This window comes from Stylophora pistillata, chromosome 2, assembly GCF_964205215.1.
Source record: "Stylophora pistillata chromosome 2, jaStyPist1.2, whole genome shotgun sequence".
Taxonomy (NCBI): domain Eukaryota; kingdom Metazoa; phylum Cnidaria; class Anthozoa; order Scleractinia; family Pocilloporidae; genus Stylophora; species Stylophora pistillata.
Genome location: NC_142520.1, coordinates 23,564,235 through 23,588,493, shown reverse-complemented (window position 1 = coordinate 23,588,493; position 24,259 = coordinate 23,564,235). Strand labels below are relative to the sequence as shown.

Below are 24,259 nucleotides of genomic sequence, written 5' to 3'. Positions count from 1 at the left end.
CAGATTATTTCGAGAATCGAAAATCAGTGACGAAAAATTTCATTTTCTTTTATTTTAGCAAAACATCCCTTTCTGTGATCTAGTTTCGAAAAAAATATTTTACAGTTCCAGCGTTCTTTTTTTTTTTTTTTTGGCTGAAATTTAAAAAAGTTAGAAACTTGGCTAAAATAGCCGTTTTTGCCTTGCCTAAACGCGGGTCAAATCATCACGCAACTTTAGAAACATGTTGGCAGCGCTAAACAAGTCCATTCCTCATCAAACGTTGCACAGTAATTATAATATCACAGCACAATAAAATCATACAGAAATTTTCTGGTAATTCTCTTTGGTTTGGGTTTTATCGCCGTTTTTATAGAGGTGTATTTTGCACGTCTTTTTGGGAGACAAAATGAAGGCTAACTTTGACCGGTTTAAACGACAGCTGGTACCTAAAAGATTTCGATATTAAAACCATATCAGACGAGAGCTCATTTATCAAACTATACACCTGGAAAGTTTGGCCTTTGGAAATTAAGTCTCGTCTCGGTAGTCAGATAAAACGTGATGCCACCCAAGCGCCATGTAAGCGTGCAGAATTCGATTTTCATTTCAAGCTAATTATGTTTGTCGAAAATACACAGAAAAAATTAAATGACCATTAAACGGCATCAGCATCGTTATGTTTCCTCTGTGAAGCTGTGAATGTAAAGCAAAGTAGTTTTTAATCTTTTAATCTTTCTTAATCACGTTTTAAGTGCCAGCGTGTCTCTTCACGCATGTTAACACGGCTGATGGGATTTACAAACTTCAGAACATGTCGAAAACAATCACAGTGTTGGCTAAAACGCCGCTAAATTAATGATGTGTTGGTTGCTTCTTATCATATATACACAAAAATCTTCGTGCTAAAACAGGAAGAAAAAGAAAGCTATTTGGATCATTCACAGCATTCATGGCATAGACAATGTATGCAATTTATCAAGTTTATTGACCTCTGCGTGACCTAAGCTGTGACGCTTAACATGTTCAGATAAACAAAGAATCGCCTCAAATTCTTTTATTTCTGCTTAAAAAATCTTGGATATGAAAGAACAATATAAAAATCCGTCGAGGAAACCATCTTCATATTTTTTAAGGAACTTTCCGAGAATTATTTTTGTGAAAATCTATCGTCGCGCAAATGGCCTCCTCGAATGGCAAGGATTCACCCATGAAATCCAATCGTGCAGTCAAGGAGGTCCTGAAGTTGTGGCTATCATGCAGGATGTTCTGAAGACCCTAAAGCTGAACACGGGGAAGGAACGAAGGCATATTTCAGGCAAGACAACGCCGGTTGCTATCATTCATCATGTTCGATCCTAGCGTGTCCAGCCATTGCAGAATCTACTGGAGTCCAGGTTATAGGAATTGACTTTTCTGACCCGCAGGGAGGTAAAGGTGCCGCAGTTAGACTTGTGGCAAAATGTAAAGGCCTCGTAAGGGTCTACATAAACGAAGGCAACGACAGGATGTCAGTTCCAAGAAGCTCTTCTTTCCCACTGAGGCATCGAAGGAGCGAGAGTAGTTGCAATTGACAGCATGGAGGATTTCGTTATTGATGAGGCAAGGAAGATTTCCGGTATCAGCAAGCTCAACAATTTTAAGTTCAACCCCGTAAGCATTATAGCTTGGCGTGCCTATGAAATCGGGAGTGGGAAAGATATCAAATTAGAGAAGCAATCTTCCGGTAAGTGCTAGTGAGCTACATCATACAGTGTTGACAAGTAGCATATTTTTGATATGTTGCAATTTTTTTTTGCCACCTGTCCGTGCGCAAGTCCCCCGTCCATACTCGACCACACCCGTGTTCGTGGGTGTGCTCATCACCCGACCGTCTTACCGTGCATCCGTGCATGTGTTTGTTAAGTGATCGCTTCCCTCCCGCTTACTGTTTCTCCTTTTTTTTCCTGTCGGTCAGATCCGTTAGCCAGTTTCACTTTAGCCAATTTACAATTAACATCGCAATACTTTTTTTTACATGCATGGTCTTTTTCGTACCGATTCTTCTTTGCAAAATCGCATAAAAAATTACCACAAGTTAACAACGTCTTCTTTACGGAATCTTTTGATGACGACAACATCATTCTATTTTCAGAGTGTAGTTATCGCTGGATGGGGTCAACATTTTCCACAGGTGGTTTTAAATTGCTCAGCAAAAAGCAGCCCACGCAGACGGAGTCGGAGACTACAGAGAAACCTGAAGTCTCTGAGACGCATGAAGAGGTTGCTGGTGATGAAACAGAGGCATCAAGACGGGTGCGTGAAATTTTTTCAAAGGCATTCTGCCTTAGAGAAACGCCTGTCCTCAGAAAAGTTCACAAGGTCTTTAGAGAAGAGATCTTTGCTAGACCTGGCCAAGATCGTATATAAATCTGCAGTGGAAAAAGGTGTGGAAACCATACCAACTCTGCAACTAGTTCCAGGAAGTGAACGTCGAACTGATTGCTGTAATAAGACTGGGATTTTAAGTCAACCAAGAAAGCCTACAGGCTTATTGAGAAGCAAAAGGCATACCTTGATGCCAAATTCAATATTGGCCAAACGTCAGGTAGAAAATTAGATGGGGAAGTAGATGCAAGAGAGATGAGACGTGCCCAAGGACCTGACGGTGCCAAGGTTTGGAAACAACTACCGGATCATCGCGATGCTCAGGCCAGCGAGGAGGAAATCAACCTCACGATGGCAGGGAATTTGGCCCCAGAAACCATCTCTCTTCAGCACCCGATAGTGTTCGATCAGTTCGATATCTGTACCATAGTGAAGAACGACACGTTGAAGAGGCTAAAGCTTGGCATGCTGCAGAGTATTTGCCAGAACTTGGAGCTGAATGTTCATGAACCTGCCATTCGATGAAAAGCTCAATACTGTAAGAAATGATTGACAGTTCACAGTCACGTGATTCGGAGCACATGCTCTCGCAAGCTGGCTAGGCTTTGTTTTTTACACATTCTGTATGATTCTCGCTCAGTTATGTTGGAATGTGAATCGAATGATTAAACAATTTTTAATTTGGTTGTGGACAAACTCGAAAGATTTGATACATACCTTGCCTAACTTGGTGAAGCTGTTTCCCCGTGCACATGCCAGATTCGCCAGTAACCTATCTTAATCAGTTTTGATCGGTTATCTCGTTTGCTTGTTTTCAATACCTAGGGCTATAGTGGCTGAACAGATCGCCTAATCGATAACATTTTTTTTAAATAAGTAAGTTTTAATCAGCAATTTTGGCATTTTACGTGGTTTAGGAGTTTCTGTTTTGGTTATTTTAAGTTAATTAGGACAAGAGCCTCAGTAATTGAACAACAAACAAAAAACACAAAATATAAGTACGAGATAAGATTTAAAAAGAAATGCAGCCAATGGAGTAAATGGATAACTTAATATAACTCTAAAAAAAGCGAGCAATGAACAAAAAGAACACAATCGTGCGATTTTAAAATTTCCCCCGTAACTGGGCATGTTCTAATGGTCCTTTTATTATTGGGGTGAGAGTTAGTTCTCAGTAGACGTGTTTGAGACCCGAACAAGTGTCTCCTTGGTTAGGTTATTAAAGTGGGGTTATTACATGTTAGTTGACTTAACCCTCTCGGGAGTTGGAAAAATGGTCGCGTTAAAACAGCGTCATGATCGACAGGTACGCAGCGAGCTGAAATAATTATTCAACCGTCGCATCCATGTAAGATACACTTTGCGCGTTGCCAGGAGGTTTCTGACGCATTGCACATGCGTTACATGAGTGCATATGTAGAACTCAAATAAATATTGTGATTTCGCAGTAGTTTGATGCACCCTCTTTTGAATTGGAAGATTTTTTATTATCAGCTGTAATTAAATGTTAAGCGTAAACGGTCACAATAGAATCGAGCTACTTCTTGTTAAGGAGTACGCATGCTGTTGTATCGAGAGAAAACGATTTACCTTGACATCTACACAAATATCATTAATAAATTTGATGTAATTTCATGGCTATCTAAGCTGCACATGTTGCACGGCGTCGACCAAAGACACATTTTTTTTTACACTAAAACGGGTATTTACTTGCGTTTACAGTGCCGTAAGGTGCTAGTCATCTGCACGTTCGGTTATGTTTAAGTTTGCTTTTCTAAAACTATATGCAACTGTGTTTTTACAGCTGTTAAATTTGACCACTTACTCTCAGTTATGTTTCCAGTGCACTTTCCCTTGCGGATTTTCAGTGTGGCACCAAAGATTCTTCATAAGAGTTTGAAGAAGTGAGCAGGGGTTAGGTCACGTACACAAAATGGTCACGCGAAGGATGAACTTACCGGAGAATTCTCAAATGTTTTCTACGTTTTCGGTAGTTATATATAAGTCACCAAACCTAACATACTTCTCTTTTACTAAGTTTAAGTTTTAAGAAGACGCTGAAATGTATTTTTGGATATGTAGTTAAAACTAAACAGACCATTTCTTCAAGTATAAGAAGCGATGTTTTTGTTTAACAAATGTTTCGGAATGTTTTTAAGTTCCTAAACCGCCTCTGTCGCGTTAATAATAATGATAGTAATAATAATAATAATGATAATAATAATAATGATAATAATAATGATAATAATAATAATAATAATAATATATTCATAGAGCGCTTTAACTATTGGTCAATATTCAAAAGCGCTGTACAATAAGAATATATATCAAATAGACTAAAATTCACAAATTAAAAGCCTTTTTAAAAAGAAAAGTCTTTTTTTAAACACAGAAATAATGCTACTAGAACTAATAGTCAGTGGTAAAAGAGTTCCATAGAACCGGTGCAGCGTGGGTGAAAGCACGATCCCCAAATATAGAGTAGTTGACTCTGGGAACTGAAAGAAGAAACTGTGAGGACGAACGAAGAGAACAGTCGGATTCGGTTTTCAGAGACAGAAGATCGTTAATATAATCTGGAGCTTGGCTATGTAAGGACTTATAGACAATTAGAAGCAGTTTGAACTGGACTCGAAACTCTAAAGGGAGCCAGTGTAGGTCAACAAGAGTAGGCGTTATGTGGTCGAACTTAGACGATTGAAAAACAACTCTAGCTGCGGCGTTCTGGACTTTCTGAAGGCGATCGAGTTGATATTTAGGTAGGCAAAAGAGACATGCTGGCACTTAAAGCGTGATTAAGAAAGATTAAAAGCGACTTTACTTAACATTCACAGCTTCACAGAAGAAACATAACGATGCTGACTACTTTCAATGGTCATCTAATTTTTTCTGTGTATTTTCGACAAACTGACTATATAACTAGCTTGAAATGAAGATCGAATTCTGGACACTCGCATGGCGCCTGGGTGGCATCACGTTTCATTTAACTGCCGAGACAAGACTTAATTTCCAAAGGCCAAACTTTCGAGGTGTAAATTTTGATAAATGAGCTTTCATCTGGTCTGGTTAATATGTCGAAATTTTAGGTACCACGTGTCGTTTAAACCGGTCAAAGTTAGTCTTCATTTTGTCTCCCAAAACATCGTGCAAAATACACCTCTACAAAAACGGTGATAAAAATCATACCAAAGAGAACTACAGGAAAAATTTTAAATGATTTCATTTTAAAGTTATATTGTAATTACTGTGAAAAGTTTGATGGTGAATAGACTTTCTTAGCGCTGCCAACATCTACCTAAAGTTGCGTGACGATTTGACCTTTTAGGCAAGGCGAAAACGGCTTTTTAAACAAATTTTCAAACTTTTTAAATTGTCAGCCGGAAAAAAAAATCGCTGGAACTTTAAAATATTTTTTTTCGAAACTAGATCACAGCAAGGGATGTTTTGGCAAAATAACATGCCAGTAAACTACATGATATTTGCCTCTAATTTTTTTTTCGTTTTCAGGCCCCCAATAGTGACACAAAATCCAGCGGAAGTTGTTAATTTTTTAGCGAAAAGCAGAACTAGACAAAGTTAACGATAACTTTATCTAAATGTACGGTTAGATTTACGATATATATTTATTACTCTATCTAGAAGTCGCAAAATACTTTGGAAAAGTGAAAAATAAACCATGTAAATCGGGCTTCGAAGTCGTCGAGCTTGAAAGAAGTCGTGACTGGCATTGACCGCTCGGCCAAACAAACTCATCACTTCAAGCGGTCTAGTCGTTTAAAATATGCGTATGTACGAGTTGATCTGGAACGCCTGGGATCTAATAAACATTTTGGCTCCAAATTCGTACGTGTTGAAGCGAAAAAATATATGTAAATCGGCGATTGAAAAGTACTTCTTCGCTAATGTTGGCGATGTTGTGCAATGCCCGGGCTATTCTTGTAGTTTGCATTACGTTTGTGTTGTTTTGTGCAGTATTGGTCGTGCAAAACGACGAAGAAGAGAAGGAAAACGGCGATGGCGGGAATTACAGCCACAAAGAATATCCATCATTTCAGGCCCAAATAGACAAGTAATCTTTGAATCTATAAATTCCAAATTTGTCGTAAATTTATGAAGTTGCGCCCGATTTCATGTTCAGCAATTGATAAATGTTCTACGTGTTTGTTGGCAGTAAACCTCTTTACGAATTGTACAAATCTTCTAAACAAGAGGCTGACCGTGATGAAGAACTCGATCCAGAGGAAAGCTTAGGCAAAGAAAACTCCGTTTTAAGGATACTTATTCAAAAAGTCGGACAGGAGTGCGGGATCCCTAGTGTAATAATAAATCATAGGCTGATCCAAGAATTCAAAACAAAGATCTGGCGATTAAATCAAGTACTAGGCAAAGCCAAAACTATGGGAGGCAATTGGATGAAAAAACTCTTTTCTAAGTGGACAAAGGGTAAATTTTCAAATTGGAATTTTAAGATCTATTACTATGTAATGAACTGTGTTATGCTCCAAAACGAAAACAATGAACTGAGGGGACAGAAAAGAAAGCTTGAAGATGATCTTAAAGAGGAAAAGTGCAAGAGGGCCAAAATTGAGCAGAAAATGAAGGAAGCTGTTGCTAAAAGCAAAGAAATTACTAGCAAATTTCAAAAGAAATATAAAGGGCTTGTCCAGAAACTAATGAAACTACAAAAAGATAAGAAATCAAGGGGTCCTGCCAAAAGTAAAACATTTCTAGACTATAGCAAAAGGCATCAAACTAGAGTTCGAAAGCAAATGATCACAGACTGAAACTTCATTTTTCATTTCTTGGACTTCATAATTTTGTTGCCACTAAAGTTGAAATTTTCCATGAGAACACTCAAGAGTATGAGACTCTCACATTGGTTGATAACAATAACATTCAAAACTCATCTCGAGCCGAGACAGTCACTAATGAAGAGATTGATGACATAAATTTACTGCTACACACAAAGGAACGATTTAATATATCAAATGAAGCATACCATGAACTTTCTATGATTAGCAAGGAACTACCTCGGTCATGGAAAGTCAAGGAGAGGATAAAAGCTTCAAATAGTAAATGGAATCTGTCAAGTACTCCCAATGATACTTGTGGGATTCGGCAGAGCATCAAGGAACGACTAGAAGTAAAGTTGCAGACTCTTATGCAAAATAGTCCTTCTAATGCTGCTTTCAAAGAAAATAAGACTCGAGCTAAACTTTCTGGGGATGATACCAAAATTGGTAAACGACTACATGTCATCAATGTTACCTTCACTGTCCTTGATGAAGGAACATTGGCTCAGGCAGCTGGTGGCAATCATTTGATAGCTGTTATAAAGAAGCCTGAAAACTATGAAAAACTTTCCAAAGCATTGACAGACATCCGAAAAGATGTAGAATCTTTAAAACATTCGTCAGTGGGAACAGAGCAGTTTGAAATTGAGTGGTTCCTGGGAAGGCATTGGAAATTCCTTGCATGTGTTTGCGGTCTTGGTGCTGCCCATGCTACATACCCCTGTATTTGGTGTAAATGCCCTTATATGACAAATATGATGGAAGAAAAGAATGGTCTCTCACTGATGTCTCAAAAGGAGCACGTTCAATTGAGGAGATTCAACAACAAGTGAATACAAGGTCAAGAACAGTGAAGTACAATTCTAAACATGCTCCACTTTTTCCCTCAATTCCCATTGATCATGTTGTCATAGATTCACTGCACCTTTTTCTTAGAATTTCTGACAACCTAATTAACCTCCTCATTCAAGAGCTGCGATGTCAAGATGCAATTGACAAAAACAAAACTTTTAATGATGGTTTTGAGAGATCAAAGTACAAGCACATGGGCAACAACTCATCCTCTTTGGTCAACATTAATGCATTACATGTTTGATACTGTCAGAAACATTGTGACTACTACTACTGTTAGGATGGGGGCGATTTCCACTCATTGCTGTTGTATTCAGCCTTCACACCATCCCCACGAACAAATGTAAAAATGACTTCCAAGTCACTTTCAGTGTGGCTTTCTACAAGAGTATCGCCGACATAAACAAATTCTCTCACAGGCTTTTTTTCATGAAGTCAAAATCTTACAGTTACAGGAATGACATAACAAAAGTCTCCATTTACATTTTGAATTCTCTCAAACCACTTACTACCAAGTAGATCGCATAAATGAGAGTTATCATCAACACAATGTACTTCCCGTCCTCTTGACTTTTTTACAAATCCAATATTCTGTAAGTCTGTTTTATAGATATCCATGTCAATCTGCATCTCAATTCGAACCACCGGTGACTCCCTTTTGGTTGAAAATAGACTAAACTTTACTTCGCGGCCGAGGCGGTTGAATAAAGCTGAAGCCCTGTCAGACAAGGAATCTTCACTTGGTATGAATCGTGGTACCAAGCGACCAAGACTACTTTTGTCTCTGTCAACTAAGTCATCTCCACCTCTCCATTCATCAAAATCACTTGAATATCCAATAAAGTGAATTTTCACTTTATTTTCTATTTTGTCTCGGTCAACAATCTGCAAAGAAAATATTATCTATATCTTAGGACTATTATCATTCACTTTGACAACATAACTTCGGGTAATTTGTAGTACTTACTTGAAATGCTCACGGATAAAAAGTTCTTGAAACAAAATTATTTAAGATTTTTTCAGAAGGATCCCAGTTAAACCATGAGTATCCGAGGCGACGAAAATTGCCTTTTAGGTTAACTTGCTAAATATCAGTACTGTTCTATTTACTTACATAGCGGCAAGAAAGATGGGCTAAATAACTCTCAATAGCTACGGTCAACTATGCTATCAGGTATTCTGAAGTTACTCCTTTCATGTTAAACCGAAAACTATGAAATTTGTAGAATCCTTTATCTCTTAAAGAACTTATTTCTTTCGGAAAAAGTTAAAATTATTCAAAAGAAGTGTGGTTTTATACCGCATGTATTACGTTACGAGGAAATTTATCAACAAAGCAATCTCCCTACTTACTTCAATTGGATACATTTTCTCCTGATAAACTTTTTCCGGTTTTTTGGGACGTATCTTCTCGGCTTTGAGACGAATGCGGCTTTCTGTTCCGAGATAAAAACCTTCCACGGGACGAGTGTGCTTTTCAGCCGCCATTTTTTCTGTCTACTTTGTTCAGCCCTAGAGCCCGCTCATTCAAACTGCGCAGGAGCAGGACCAATTTTTCAGTCTGGTGCAAATGTCTCCCTCAAAGGGGTCATTTTCTGGAATGAAATTGGATTTTTCGTCGCTGATTTTCGATTCTCCAAATATTCTGGCGGCTTCTTTAAAACTTACAGTGCAATAACTGTTAACGACTATTTAAAAATGTGTCATTTCCCTTAATTTCTCTCCAAGCGTCTATAAAATATTATCACGGCATACGCGAAATTTAGAAATTTTGTTCATCTGAAAAAAATGTTCAACACTTTGGAGGGGGTACGTATCCCGTGTACTAGTCCTTTCTAAATCCAGACCCCCCATTATTGTGTCTCCGAACCACGTTTCTTTTGCTAAATGAAGTAACAAAATACCAGTGGTGAACACTTTAGCTCTCATTCTCTGTACATTATCACAAAATACAGGACGGTGTTAGATAACTTACAAATCCCCAAGGATTCTTTAAGGCCGTTATAGAGACATCCGGTTCCTTAAAACCGTACTTGAATTTGACAATTTAATGTTGTTTATATTTCCGTTAAACTGGATTAAGGGATGCGCTAAAATTAGGGTGCAATGGGGCTCTGGTGTGTTATTTCCATTTTGTCCTTTTCCTAAGTCTTCTAGTTGAAAATTGTTTTTTAAATCTGATAGAAATATCTAATGGACGAGAAAAGTGTGCAACATTGAACAGGAAGAAGCCCCTTTTTTTTAGAATTTTGAGATTATAACCTCGGATATAAATACAAAGCAAGTAATAAAATAGCATAATTCAAAAGAAACTTTTACATGGTTAGCGACTTTGGCCGAATTTTTTCGTAGATCAAATGAAACTTAATTACTCGAGAGCGGCCATTCCTAAATATCGCCTGGAGGTGCTAGGTGTGCAATATGAAAAAATCGAAAACCCCCAAGCTTTGCCAGAATATGGGTCTGGACGAACTATTTTTCAACAAGATCCCTTAAGTTCCATTACATTTTTTATTTTACGGCAACGGCGGTAAAAATCGGTTTGGTGGCTCTCATGTCAGCTTCATTAGGTCCAGGCAACCCATCATTATTTGAAAGTCGCTTGAGGATTAAAAAAAAACCGTAAATGTGACCAACGATTTTCTCGATAGAAAGAACACGTATTTACGAACAGGCTGAAGTGTTACCTGTCCAATTTCGGCGCGAACTAAGTTTTTTGGGAAATTTTTGTTATCTCCACTATTCCACTTATTTAGGGGAACAGAGAAATGGGAAAATTGAGAGAGTAAAATCGCACCTTGGTGGCTGGCATGGCGTTATACCAAGTTAATCCAGCTAAGAACAAGGCTTCTTATTCACAAAAGTCCAATAAAATTTTTGGGCTACTCAAGACTACGAAATGTTGGGGCCCCAAACAAAGTAAGACAGAGGTCAAAATACACCATTCCGTGTCACTCAACTGGAGGTCAAAAATCGAGACGGCGCACGTGGAAAAGACATCAGGCCGTTGTGGGGCAAAAAATCGTTCTACCCTGGATAGAAAGCTAATTTAGTTCAACTTTCGTTGTTTCTGTTGCTCAGGTCACCTGATCTTTAAAATGTTAGCGGTTATTTTCCAAACAAAACAAGCCGAGATGCAAAATCGTCCTGTACAATGCGGATACAATTTGAAACTGGTAACGATCCATAAAGTCAATATGCTTGCCATATTTACACTTTAATTTGAGTATTGTTAATGAATTAGTATATACCACGCATTAGCGCCAAACATGGATTGTGCATTCGCTTCGCTGCTGCATCTATTAATTAGTTAATTTGGTTAGGCAGGGGACTTTAAAGAACCCACTCACGAGATTACTGTGAAATGGTCTGGCCTGTTTATCGCGAGTTGGGGGGAGGGGGAATATTCAAATAAGTTTCCTTCGATTGTTTGTAAACTGCTTATGCAGTCCGGCGAAAGTCCCCCGAAAAATGTTGTGATGTACATTTGATCATATCCACATGTTGATTTGCGCAATATAAATAATAAATTGTTGAAAATTATTAAATTTTTACTCGCCTCACAAGCTACTGTAGTAAACTGCCCCCTGTTGCTCTCGGATTGCATTAGATGCAGACCCACAAGTCCTGGGCCACAATTGCAATAGCACGCGTCTTTACCAAAAAACACTGGCATTCTTTCCTTATAATTCTTGCTCGCTTTTACCAAATGTTTATTTCTCACACGGGTTAGTTATATTCATCTTTTATAGCCATCTTTTTATCCTTTCTTTTTTCGTTCAAACTGATGGAATCAGTGCGGGATCCAGTCTTTCCCGACAGTTACTTTTCTTCGGGAGAACTCTAACTAAAGATATCCTTTCGTTCGACAAAAAGCAGTCTCCTCTCCAAGACAAGACAGAAGATATCGTTTAAGGAGAGGAGAAGTTGTATCCATCGACAACAAACGCTGATTTTTTTTTTCTTTTAAGTTGAAGGATGCGTGGGTACTTTTCAGCGCCACTGCATGGTGTAGCAGTGTATACAGTATGGCAAGCGCATATTTATAGAGGAAACGCACTCGCTTCAATTCTCGACAAGGCAAAGATGCTTTCCATTGAAAACCACCAGGAAGAATATAGTGCACAGTCGTATATTGCTCGTTCTGAGATTGCAGAGTAAAGTGTTCAGGCGTTACCGCAGAGCTGAAGCTGGGCATTGCGATCTTCGAGAAAGGCTTTCCGTTTTAGTCCTAAGCAGAAGAACTTGCTAGAACTGAAATTGAAAGTAGGAGGACACACTGCACTTAAAGCAGATCCGGCACAAGTGGCTCAAGATAAGGGGCATGGAAATCATGAATAAGGAGCCGGAGATCAGTCATTGTAGATGAATTCCTAGCACCCAAGCAAATGATGGTCGGTTGCCTAGGGTATTCCTCCCGCCACTCTGCTGCGCGCTGGCGCAGAAATCGTCAGCAGCAGTTGGCACGAAAAGTAAAGGCCTATTCAAAAATGGCGGCAAATAATGACAGCGCGAGCACATCAAACAAACTATGTTTAAGGCACTTCGGCATAGACGATGAAACAGAGAGAGAAGATCGGTTTTGAAATACCAACTCCGTAGAGATGAAGCTTTCTGCGGAGAAACAATGGTTAAGGAGGGTTCGTTTTGCAGAAAATAACCCCAGCTACGGGATGAGAGACCTTGATCCCGTGTTACAGGAACTCACAGGCAACAAGCTGGAGCCCGCGGGTCCCCTGGTGAATGGCTTTCATAAGAAAATCGGGCTCTCTATTGATGTGAAGCTCGCTCGCACTAGAATGTCCGATCTTATAACGCCCATCATTCTATTCATGCCATTTCAAATCTCTTAGCACTATCTGGGTTTTTAGTATAAGGCTACGGGGGAAGCGCGAAAACAACAAAGAATGGTAAGAGTATCACGCTCAATTGCCAAACTGAAGGCTCGACACGGCATAGAAAATTTGGTCTCCAGCGAGATTTAAGGGAGATAATTTTCTCAAGAAGCGGCACTTTGAGAATATTCCTGAGGATCGTCGCGTGCTTCAAAGTTACAGCGGCAAGTTAATTGTTGTTGTCACGCAAACTACGCCGCTTCAAACGATTTACTCAGTAAAACAACAAAAGGTAACAACCACATTTTACTTGCAGCGCTATGATCGAGAAGCTTTTGCAACGGACTCAAATTTACAAAAGCTACTGAATTTGAATGCATTCTGGCTTGACAGTTAATTAGCTAACAGCATAATTTGCTAATGTTTTGTTAGATCTTGTCACGAAACTTCATATAGCAAAAGAATGACAACCCTGAATGTAATTTGAAACAGAGTTCTGAAGAAAATATGTTTTTAACACAAGCATATATTTTAAAATTTAATCTTCAGCTCTTGTAGACAGAAATACACTGGAGTAAATAGATAGAAGTATGGATTTACCTAAACATAACAGCTAAAAGCTTGTTTATTGTTTCACTCATGATGTCTGATTCATTTATGAAATTATCCTAGCAGTTTACAGAATTACTCCTATTAAATACAAATTTCATTTATCTATGTATAATTCATCCTGCTCTTAAAAATATCAAGCTGCAACCTTGTGTACCTTTTATTTAAGACAAATCCATTACTAAAACAAATGCATTGTGTCAACATAACATGCAAAATGCTGAGTCATTAGTTATTATTCCTTTGACCCCTAACAGTGACCAGCATCTAATTTCTTCTTACAATATTAACCCCAAATTAAACATAAAGTCACAAGAATGAAGGAAATAGTTACTAACTAGAGAATCTCTTGATTGTTAAACAAATTCTCCTTGTCAGCACCTTGGAAAATGTACTGAGAACAGTATGGAGAATATTTATACTGTTGTTAGCATGTAAAGGGTTTAGTGGTCAAACCTTTATGTACAAAATTCCATAAATACATTAGAGCAGAAACTCTGCCTCTAAAATGGAAGTCAGATAAAAAAATGGGTTTATAAAGTTTTCTATGTAATATATCAGTGCACACCAACTGATATCAGTGACAAAAGTACTTTTGTGTTCCGACAGGTTTAACCTGTCTAGCAAACATAGCTACTTTGAACAGTTTTGCACCAGTTTTAAAACTTTTTTCTTATAAAGTAGGCATATTATCACTCACATTACTGGTACAAAGAATTTGTTGAGAGCTTAGTTATCATTCTCACAACGAGTATGTCTTATTGTGCACCAACTTGACCAAGAAAAATAAAATTCAAATGAATTATTTTAGGAGATTTAAACTGTTGAATAAAAAATTAATCAACTACCCTTCTCCAGACAATGCACCTTCAGTTTCCTTATTACCTGCAGTGCTTAGTCCTCTTCTATGTAAAGCTTCCTTTAACCCAGGTACTGTCATCAAAGTTGGATTGATAGCTACACTTCTTACCTCAGTGGTATTGCAGAACTTCAGATGAGACCACAGTCATAAGTTGTCAGCAAAGCGAGTATTGCACTGTGTATAGACAATGGGTTTTAGTGTACACAACACTGATTCTGTCACGGCTCTGCTGCTTGAACAAGTCACATGGTCAATATTAGGCAAACAAACTTGACAACTGAGAAAATCATTTTCTTTATTTCCACCACAATTGCAAACAAACGATTGGTAACAGTGTAGGGGAGAACGTGATTGGTAGTGTGAGGTATAAGAGGTGGGCATTGGTTGATGTTCTGGGAGGTAAAATCAGCAAAAATAATTACTTCACATTACTTGCTACCATTTACCTGTGACAGTGCTTACATTTGACCGTTTAGTTCAGGTCAAATCTTCCTTCACTCCAGAATGTTTGGCCTCTTTAGCCTGCAAAGAGACAATGCCACAACCCACCCTATACCTCGTAAACAGCAAATTTGCATGATAGGGAATGGCATATCCAACTGTCCATGTTGTGACATTAACACTGGATGAAAAAAAACAAAGACATCAAGTTAAAACACATACTACACATTTCTTTCAGTTCTGCAACCTGGGCAGAATTGGTCTCTATTCTATTAAAAAGTCCCCCTGCATTCCTCAGAAGGTTAACCCATCCTGCTAAGAGCCAGTCATTGGATTGTTTGTGCCTCTGTTTCATCTTCATTTCTTAAGTGTCAACTACGATAGTAATATCGAGCCAATGAAATGGCTTGATTGCCAACAAGCTTAACTGGTAACTTGATATACCTGTTAGCTTCATTACTAAAATTTTCTTTCACTCTTGAAACCAAGTATCCCATTCCACACCCCCTAACCTGATACAAGCCTTACATGAGGAAAATCTGTCTTCTGCTAGTATTGTTTTAGGTCCTCCTCTTATTTCTGCAACATCCCCTGCTTCGTAGCACGCTCCCTAACACTGTCTATACCAGAAACCCTCAAAAGAGTCCTTAGGGTTGTCCCCCTTTAACATCTCCATCTCTATTCCCTATAGGTGCTCCCAGGACAGAAACAAAAGGATCAAACTTTGCTCTTCTCACTGTCTCTAAGTATAGGAGATCAAAATAAAATGCTGCAAGGCATTGATCTCACAATGCATGTGTTCTGGCCTTAACCTGTCTGCAAAATGCCCAATCCTAGGGAGACCTAACTGTCAGATGCCGTTTTAAATCGTGAACTGTAACTTTCTGGAATTTGTATTTTTTTTTTTTCTGAAAGATTTGGGGGAAGAGAGGCAATAAAGCTGTTTACCTTTTCAGCATTAGAGGTTCTCATCTCCATAGTGTAAGGCTTCCAGGTGTCATCTTTACCCATTCCAATGCTACCCCCTCCCCCCCCCCCCATAGTGTTTAAATCTCCTTTATGAACATTTGCATTTGGGGAAGGATATGTAGTTGCCTGGTTAAGTTCATTGGCAGCCCAGCTCTGCCAGAGCATGTCTGCTCCTGGCTGAAATTCGATAGTGCACTCTTTATCACAAACAGTTAAAACATTATCTTCCAACATTTTCATCTCTTCAGGGTGCTGCTGCCAAAGATAATGCATTATTTGATCTGTCTCTTTTACACTTACACAGTGGAGGAGGTACTGGAAGTGTCTACTTCGTACCTGACCACCAAAGTTCCAGCACACCATACCTCCAATTAACATTATCAGCTCATTTGATTAAGAAGCTCCATTATTTGAGAACTGAAAAATTAAATGATTTTCACTTTCACTGCACCAGATAAGTTTACAAGAATTATGTGTCTAATAACGTTTATTGGCATGAAAATGGTGGGGGACTTATACGGAAGGTTTTTAACTTGGGAACAATTATTAAGAGAGTATCACAAGACTCTTATCAGTTGTTGGGTCAGGTGACACGTCCAGACATATTCGAGAGAAATAAAAAGAAGGATTATGAGGCGAGATTTTGTTGGATAGTGGTTCGTTTCTGAGCAACTGTCATGAGCTGATACGAGCTCCTCCTTGCTTATAACAGAAAGCCCCATTTCCAGAACAAGACATAGAATCAATTCCGATATTCTTTCCCTCGCTGAGGATTCTAAGCATTCTGTGCAAGAATTGGTAAAAACGTGGAAGGAATGTGGGGCCCTAGTCCAACATCTACCTATTGAAATCAATATCACGCAATTTAATAACGCTTTAATTATATTACGACGAAATATGTACATAGAAAATACTTGAGTCCTGCAATTCTGCAAGAAGTAAGGTGTCTACATTGTATGTTAAAAAGAGAATCATTATAAACTGAACAAACTTATAGTCATGAGAAGAATATAATGGGTATATAGGAGATATTGTTTAAATACATATTCAGTAGTCAACTTCAATTCAAGTTCACCTCAGCCCATTTGACCAGGAAATTGCAAGGGAAGGATTTATTTCAGTGTAAAGCGTTCCCTTGTTACCAAAATTTCTCCTTAAAGTTAGGCTCAGCCCACCCCCACACCCTCCCCCACTCCATCCATCCCTATCGTACACAGGGATACCGACAAAGATGTTCCTTGTTGATGTTGTCTTTTTGTTAATTTTTTTTTGCTTGTTCCTTCTGTTTCTCTGTTTGTTTTTTTGTTTTGTCTCTTCAATTGTACACAGAGATGCCAAGACTATTACCTGCCGTGTTTTTGCTTTTAGGTCTTTTGTCACCTTAAAGGTCTTACTTAATCGATGGTTTAAAATGTTTTCTTGTAATAGGTTAATCGAAGAAAACCAGCTGAAGAATCTGTCTTCAGGAATTTTTAGAAACAACCATCTTCTGAAGTCTCTGTAAGTGGGGGATGCCACTGTACCTATTAACAGTGTAATGCAAGACACTCGTGAGAAAACCTGAAGAACCAACCGATATATTTTTGTGAATGTAGCTCTGACTTGAGTTTATTCATGCTGGTTCGGATAAAAATTTTGCACTTTTATGGAATTCCTTAATTGATTGTAAATACCTCAAAGCATAAACTGCAACCAAAATCGCATGGACTTGTAATGAACTTTATCAACATAGTTGTGCGGACTATTGCATGGAGAGTTCAATTTCAGCGAAAATGGAGACCGCGCGTTTGATAGGTCAATGAATGCGCTAATTGAATCAGGTTTCTAAGTAAAAGGGTGCAAGAACCTACATTATACGAATAAAGAAGAGTTCGGTGTTCGTCATCAGACCACGAATTGGTCTGAGTGCAAAAAATAAGGGAAGACGATTAAAACGAAGGAGACAGGAACAGAAAGGCAAAATAATAACAATAGTAATAATAATAGTGATTGAACTGATGATTATGACTATTATTCTTATTATAATAATGAATATTATAATAGTAACAGTAATAACGATATTTTTGTTGATAAATGAGCTAACAGATGAAATAAAACAAATAACAGGGGTTGGGGATATATATTAAAAATATGAAAAAGATGGCCAAACGCTCCATGGAGTGGGAGACCTTTTCTTATAAGCGTTAAAGATATCCGGAATTGCGAAGAGAGTTTTCTGTTCCGGAAAAAATATCGAAGTAGCTGGAAGAAAAAAAGAGAAGGCTAAGCACTACTTCGATGAGTTTGAAGCAGCCAGATAGATAGCAAAAAAAATATATATATATATATATATAAAGTGTTACTTGATTTTCGTAGAACAGTGCTCAATACATAGAAGTAGAGCGAAGTATATATTGTGGGAGGAAAAAGACAAGTAAACAACAAGTTCATCGCTACAAGCCTGTTTCGTGGTCGCCCACTCATCAGGGGATTTAATGAGAATAAACTTTACCATTGCTTATATACAATATAATTTGCATGATCTAACTAGTCTAATTTATGCAGCGCGAAATTGACAGTTTAGTTGTTGCGTAGGAGGGCTTTGCTTCTGTAGCGGCATGAAGACACGAGTTCATTACGTTTGTTTAGTGTTGATAGTTCGGGCCGGCAGATGATTAGGAATTTTTCTTTGAGGCAGAGGTTACATCTTTTAGTTGAGCTGTTATACGGTGAGTGCGATGAGAGAATGCGCCAGGAAATAAAGTGATCGATGTTGTTGTCTTTGAGGGTCCAGATGTGCTTGCTGAGTTCGGTAGAGTTTCTGTGTTTAGCGTGGCGGAATGATGCGGTGTGGTTTCTGTATCTTGTTTTGAAGTCATTCTCTGTGAGTCCGATGTACGTTTCTGTGGTGTTGTTGTCTTTGCGTGTAACGGAGGCTTGGTAGATTACTGATGGTTGCAGGCAGTTTCCGTCGAGCGGGCATGTGTTCTTTTGTCGGCAGTTGCATGTCTTGTTGTTATCAATGGTAGTGGCGGTGGCGGTGGCGGCGGTGTCATCAGACTGTATAGATGCTGTTAGGATGCGTTTGTTATGGTTGTCGATTGTCGTTTGTTATGGTTGTTAGAAAGCCTTGGAAATATCGTGTTATATACATATTTCGGCGAGTAATTACCTGTCTTTGTTAGAGGTTTCTAGCCTTAAAGGTCTTAAAATAGCTCAACAGTTGATTAGTTATAAATGCACTTGTAACTTATTTTGTTTTCGTTGCATTTGTAGTTCATTGTCCGGAAACCCGTTGAAGGAATTGCCGTCAGATATTTTCATTACAAATACTGAATTGTACAGGCTGTAAGTTGGGCTAGACTATTTTAAGACACTATAAGAGTAGCAATAAAGAGTTAAAGTAGCTATTTTCCTTTAAATAGCTTATAATTCGCTGATGCTTCCACTTTTAAGAAACGATAACTTGATATGGGAAATTATGTTACATGTAGGAGGCCTTTGTCAAAAGAATGATTGTGCAGCAAATTCATGTTAAAATCCGTACATCAGAAATTTCAAGAACAGCTTCAAGAACAGTTCGTATGAGGAGGAAGGAACTCACGACTATGAACTGAACAGTTGGCAAAGGCATCGTCCATTACCTTTCAGTTATTTTAAGAAATCATGCGATCACAAACAAAACTTGAATGATTGTTTGTTTCAAGACCATACGTAAAGCAATGCGGTAAAAGACAAAACAAAACGAAGAAATAAATAAATAGAAAACGAAAACAAAAACAAATATGCAAATCTTTTAATTTACCTAAAGCTACCATAACAAAAGTTATTATCCTATGTCTATAAATTTGAGTTATTGCTGAAGTTTTTGACTCTATGTGGATATGGATTAACGACCCTTTGGTTTCCTTTTTTTCTTTTTTTAATTGAAAATTGATAACTTTTAGGGGGCGAAAAGAATGACACTGTAATGAAAATTTTCCTGATTAGTAATCTCAGTCTTTACTCCGAAAAAGACCAAACATTATTGGCACCATTAGAGTGAGGAGTATGCAGCTAGGCCACTAGGAACTGGATGTTCGACATCTCAGGTTCTTTGTGAGAGTTTACTATCGATAAATATGCATGGAGATTCGCTTGCTTGCTGCTGGCATTTCCTATACAATGTTAGACATCGAAAAGTTAGAAAAAAGTAACGGAAAGTCAATGCCTAAAAATGGCTACGTTCCTTTAAAAAGCAATGTTTTGATAAGGTTATAGCTTCTTCTCTTTTTTTTTATTTTATTTTTTTCCTTAAAACGAGCTTCCAATGATTAGAATTGCCCGGTTATTTCTCAAAAGCTGCGATCATTCTTTTAACAATAAACCAGAGGTTTTCATAGAATCATTGTGAACTCTTTTAAAAAAATATCTTCTGTTTCATACGCCTGCCAATCCTGGTTTTGGTGGCCTCTGTGTTTACTACTGAATTGCAATTAGTATATCGAGAAACACAAAATGATTCAAAATTCAGCTACTTCATCGAAAAGTATCTCCTATCCTATATATCCAAATATATAAATTACTTTAAACTAAGAAGACTGAATGCTTAAAAAAAAAATCAGAGCTACGATCAGGAATACAGCTGCACCCGTTTGGCATGATGATTGAATTCAATAAAGCAGATAGAGTTGTCGGGCATATGCCGTACAATGAAAACATCGCAAGTCGAAGCTATTTCCGAGACACCATATAGGAAAAGGGCTCGTGGAGACCGAGTATTATCTGAAGAAGAGCCGCCTGAAAAACATTTGTTCGAGGTCGTTAATTGTTGGAATGGGGCCAGAAAATTCACATCGGACTGGTTCAAATAAAACAATACCGCAAAGACCCTATGTGCCGGTCGGCACGAGATTTACCGATTATGACAGCTATAACTATTACAACAACAATGACGATGATGGATACAATAATCCAACATCTAGTCCGCATGAGGGGTAAGACAAATTTGAGTACAACACTTACTGAAGATTCGTCCTCACTAATCCCGGAGATTTGAAAACCCAGCTCTTTCTTACGTGGAAGGTGGGTGTGATGATTGAGTTTCTTTTCACCATGGACATTACATCTCTTTACCCTGCCATTCTTAATGGCGAAGGTCTTCTGGCCCTCCAAACTTTTTTTTTTGATCAACGCACTGTTAAGGAGCCTAAATCTGAAACCCCTACTTCGCTTAGCTGAACTAGTGCTCACACTTAATTGTTTTTCATTCGGGGACCACTTGTTTCAAACAAACCAATGGCGTAGCCATGGGTACCAAAATGGGACCCATCTATACCAATCTTTTTGTAGGTTTTGTTGAACACCAATTTTTTAGCCAACACATTGGCCCCAAACCTGAAATATACGGTCGCTACATCGACGACGGTATCGGCGCTACCTACTCTTCCAGAGAGGAGCTAATTCAATTCATAACTGCAGTGAATTGTTTTCACCCGGCTCTAAAATATACCTGGGAAATTCCCGACAATTCTCCATGTTTTTTAGATATCAAAGTTTCAATTGAAGGCAACGGTTTATGCACTAGTGTGTATTACGAACCTACAGACTCACATAGTTACTTGTTGTATTCATCTTCGCATCCATCTGATGTTAAGAATTCCATTTTCTTTACTCAGTTTCTAAGACGTCGTCGCTTATGTAGTGATGACTCTGAATTTTCCCACAAATCAGAGTCAGTGTGCCTGTTTTTCGAAAAATGCGGCTACCCTGTTTCTGTTTTTCAAGTGGGTCACCACCGCGCCCAACTTATTTATCGACAGTAGGCACTACAAACATCACAGAAGGGAAGTTCAGACCGCATTCCATTCACTGTCACGTTTCACCCTCACAACCACTCAGTTAAATCCATTATTCTTAAAAACTTTAAATTACTTCAAAACGATTCAGGGACTAGCACTATCTTTGCTCAACCTCCACTTATTTCATTCAAACGCGGCAAAAACATTGGCTAACTTTTTGGTGAGAAGTTGATTCCACACTAATAACCAACCCGGTAATTTTGAATGTGCTCGCGCACGATGCAAAACTTGCAGTTTCATTTAAAAGGCTGAGAAAATATCGGGACCCAAACGATCCATTAAGATCACCGATCACTTCACGTGCACCTTCGCTAACGTAATATATTACATAACTTGCACTTATTGCAAAAAGTTATACATCGGCGAAACAGGAAGATGAGTTAGTGACCGATTCCGAGAACACCTTCGCGACGTAGAAAGGAATGACAAGGACTCAAAACCAGTCGCTAGACATTTTAATTTACCTAATCATTCTAATCAGCATATGGCTGGTGGCAATCTGCCGTCTTTCCTTGCATTTAGGTAACACGGAAAGCCGCAAAACTCTTGAACAAAAGTTTATCTTTCAAATCGAAACTCTTAATCCCACAATTATCAACGAACGCTTTTCATTCCACTAATTTATTCGCGTTATTCTCGTCGCCATGTTCCCACCTAGTGCGTACCTCCACTTTCTGCAGATAAACCCACACACAACCCACAATTCCTCCATTCGCTCTGACGAAGGGCTAACGCTGAAAACGTCAGCTTTTTTACTCGTTACCGTGGCTAATTTACAATTTCAACTTAGTTGATATAACCAAATTACCTGTGAATCTCGTTACCGTGTTCCGTTTCGTATTTTCTGGGGTTCCCTCGTTCTTGACATAATTTTCCACCAATAAGTACGTTAGGAATTCACAAAATTTCCAAGATTAAATGTCAACTGAAATGTCCTTCGCCAGAAGACACCTGATTACAATTTCTTGTGGCTCAGAATATCATGAAAATTAAGTGTGCTTCGAGTTACAGTCAGGTTTACAAACAAATAAATTATCTCTGTGGCTGGATACATTAAGTTAAAAGATGTGCTACTGGCACTTGGTTTTACCATTAGTTTATACCAAGAGAAATCATCTTACATCTTATTAATTAATATTTTTTCGAAAAAATGAATCGAACTGAAAGAAGAAATTGACTCATTAGTCAAATCCTTAAAGTTACACTTCTAGTGTAGGAATACCTAACTAACAAGTAAATGATTTTGAATGGTATTGCTGCTGTTTTATATGCTATGCAACATTTATGTATGTGGGCTTTGTCTATAGGTACTTGTCTGAGATTCAAGTGCAAAACCTTCCCCCGGGAATCTTTGACAAGAACACAAAGTTGCGGTTTTTGTGAGTAATATTCTTTTTTTCTTTTTCTGTACGAATTTTCAATCTCAGGATTACCGACAAGTGGGTGTTAACCCGTATTTATGTACGTAAAGATACCTATAGATCAAGTTTTAAAGATAAAAAAGGTCCTACTCGTTTGATTTTAATTTGTGCTGTAAAAAAAAAAAAAAAAAAGGAAAAAACCAAAAAAAACCAAAAAAACCAAAAAAACCAAAAAAACACTGAAACAAATTAAGAACAGAGAATTCTCCCAGCCATCTCTGACAACCGCTGGTTGAAAACCTAGACTTCAGACCAGTTATATCCAATTTCTCAAGGCTAGACGAACAAAGAGTTGTAATGATTCAGTGGTGGATAATATGTATTGTCAAATCTTTCTGAAAGAGCGGCCAAGATGTGTCTCTTTTGCTGCACAACAACTCTAAAAGTCTCTTAACGTTTTTGTTTGAAACTGATAGAAGTCAAGGTGTTACAGAACCTATGACAGGTGTATCAGATTCCCCGTTCCAAGTCGTCATCTTAGTACTTATAACAAAAATGCAACCTGACATCAACTGTCACATTCTTGACATGAAATTCTGTAATCCGACAATGGTCCAACACTGCCCGTTTACGAGATCCACTCTTTATACGACAGGCGTTTCCTAGTGTAATTAATAATAAAATATTTCCATCGAATGGCCGTTAATTATACATAAGTTACGGAATTAAAGAGGATACATCGATTCTCTGTAACTCTGTCTGACGAGCGCTTAGGCGCGGAACTCAGAGTTACAGAGAATCGAAGCGTCCTCTTTAACTCCCTAACTTATGTATATATATATATATATATATATATATATATATATATATATATATATATAACTAACTGCAGACAGTACTGTTTCGGCCTTCTGGGCCTCATCAGTGCAGTGCTAATGCTAGGATGGAGGAGAACCAATATGGTCACCCCAAACGATCCAACCTTTGTGGTATCGTCTAAGCCATGCCAGAGTGCTCAAACTAGAGTACACTAGCGAGCATGCGCAATTGCAGAGCAATGACTCATCCTAGTTAGAGTGCTCAATTTGGACATGAAAGCAAAGCTTTGTATGCCAAAGAGCTATATATATATATATATATATATATATATATATATATATATGTATATATATATATATATATGTATATATATATATATATATATATATACATAAGGATCGTTATTCAACTAGTATCTTATGCACCTGATGAAAGAGGACTCAGATCTTTAGTGCGAAGTTTTAGTGCGAAGTTTAAATTTTTATTTTCCTATATAATTTAATATCTATCTATCTATCTATCTATATATATATATATATATATAACCAAAATA

At 38.0% G+C, this 24,259-nt stretch overlaps 1 protein-coding gene and 2 pseudogenes across 1 annotated transcript; 2 read left to right on the top strand and 1 right to left on the bottom strand.

Annotated features, from left to right (window-relative positions):
* Positions 1-8,191: 8,191 nt before the first annotated feature.
* Positions 8,192-9,504, bottom strand: LOC148737907 (uncharacterized). The gene is made up of 2 exons (XM_088748758.1): positions 9,345-9,504; positions 8,192-8,876 (listed from the first exon to the last, which is right to left on the bottom strand). Exons 1-2 carry the CDS (start codon positions 9,477-9,479, stop codon positions 8,427-8,429), a joined length of 585 nt encoding a protein of 194 aa, XP_088604884.1. The 5' UTR covers positions 9,480-9,504; the 3' UTR covers positions 8,192-8,426.
* A 3,016-nt stretch (positions 9,505-12,520) lies between these two features.
* Positions 12,521-13,223, top strand: LOC148737906 (uncharacterized; annotated as a pseudogene).
* A 7,557-nt stretch (positions 13,224-20,780) lies between these two features.
* LOC148737905 (uncharacterized) lies at positions 20,781-21,698 on the top strand (annotated as a pseudogene).
* Positions 21,699-24,259: the final 2,561 nt, after the last annotated feature.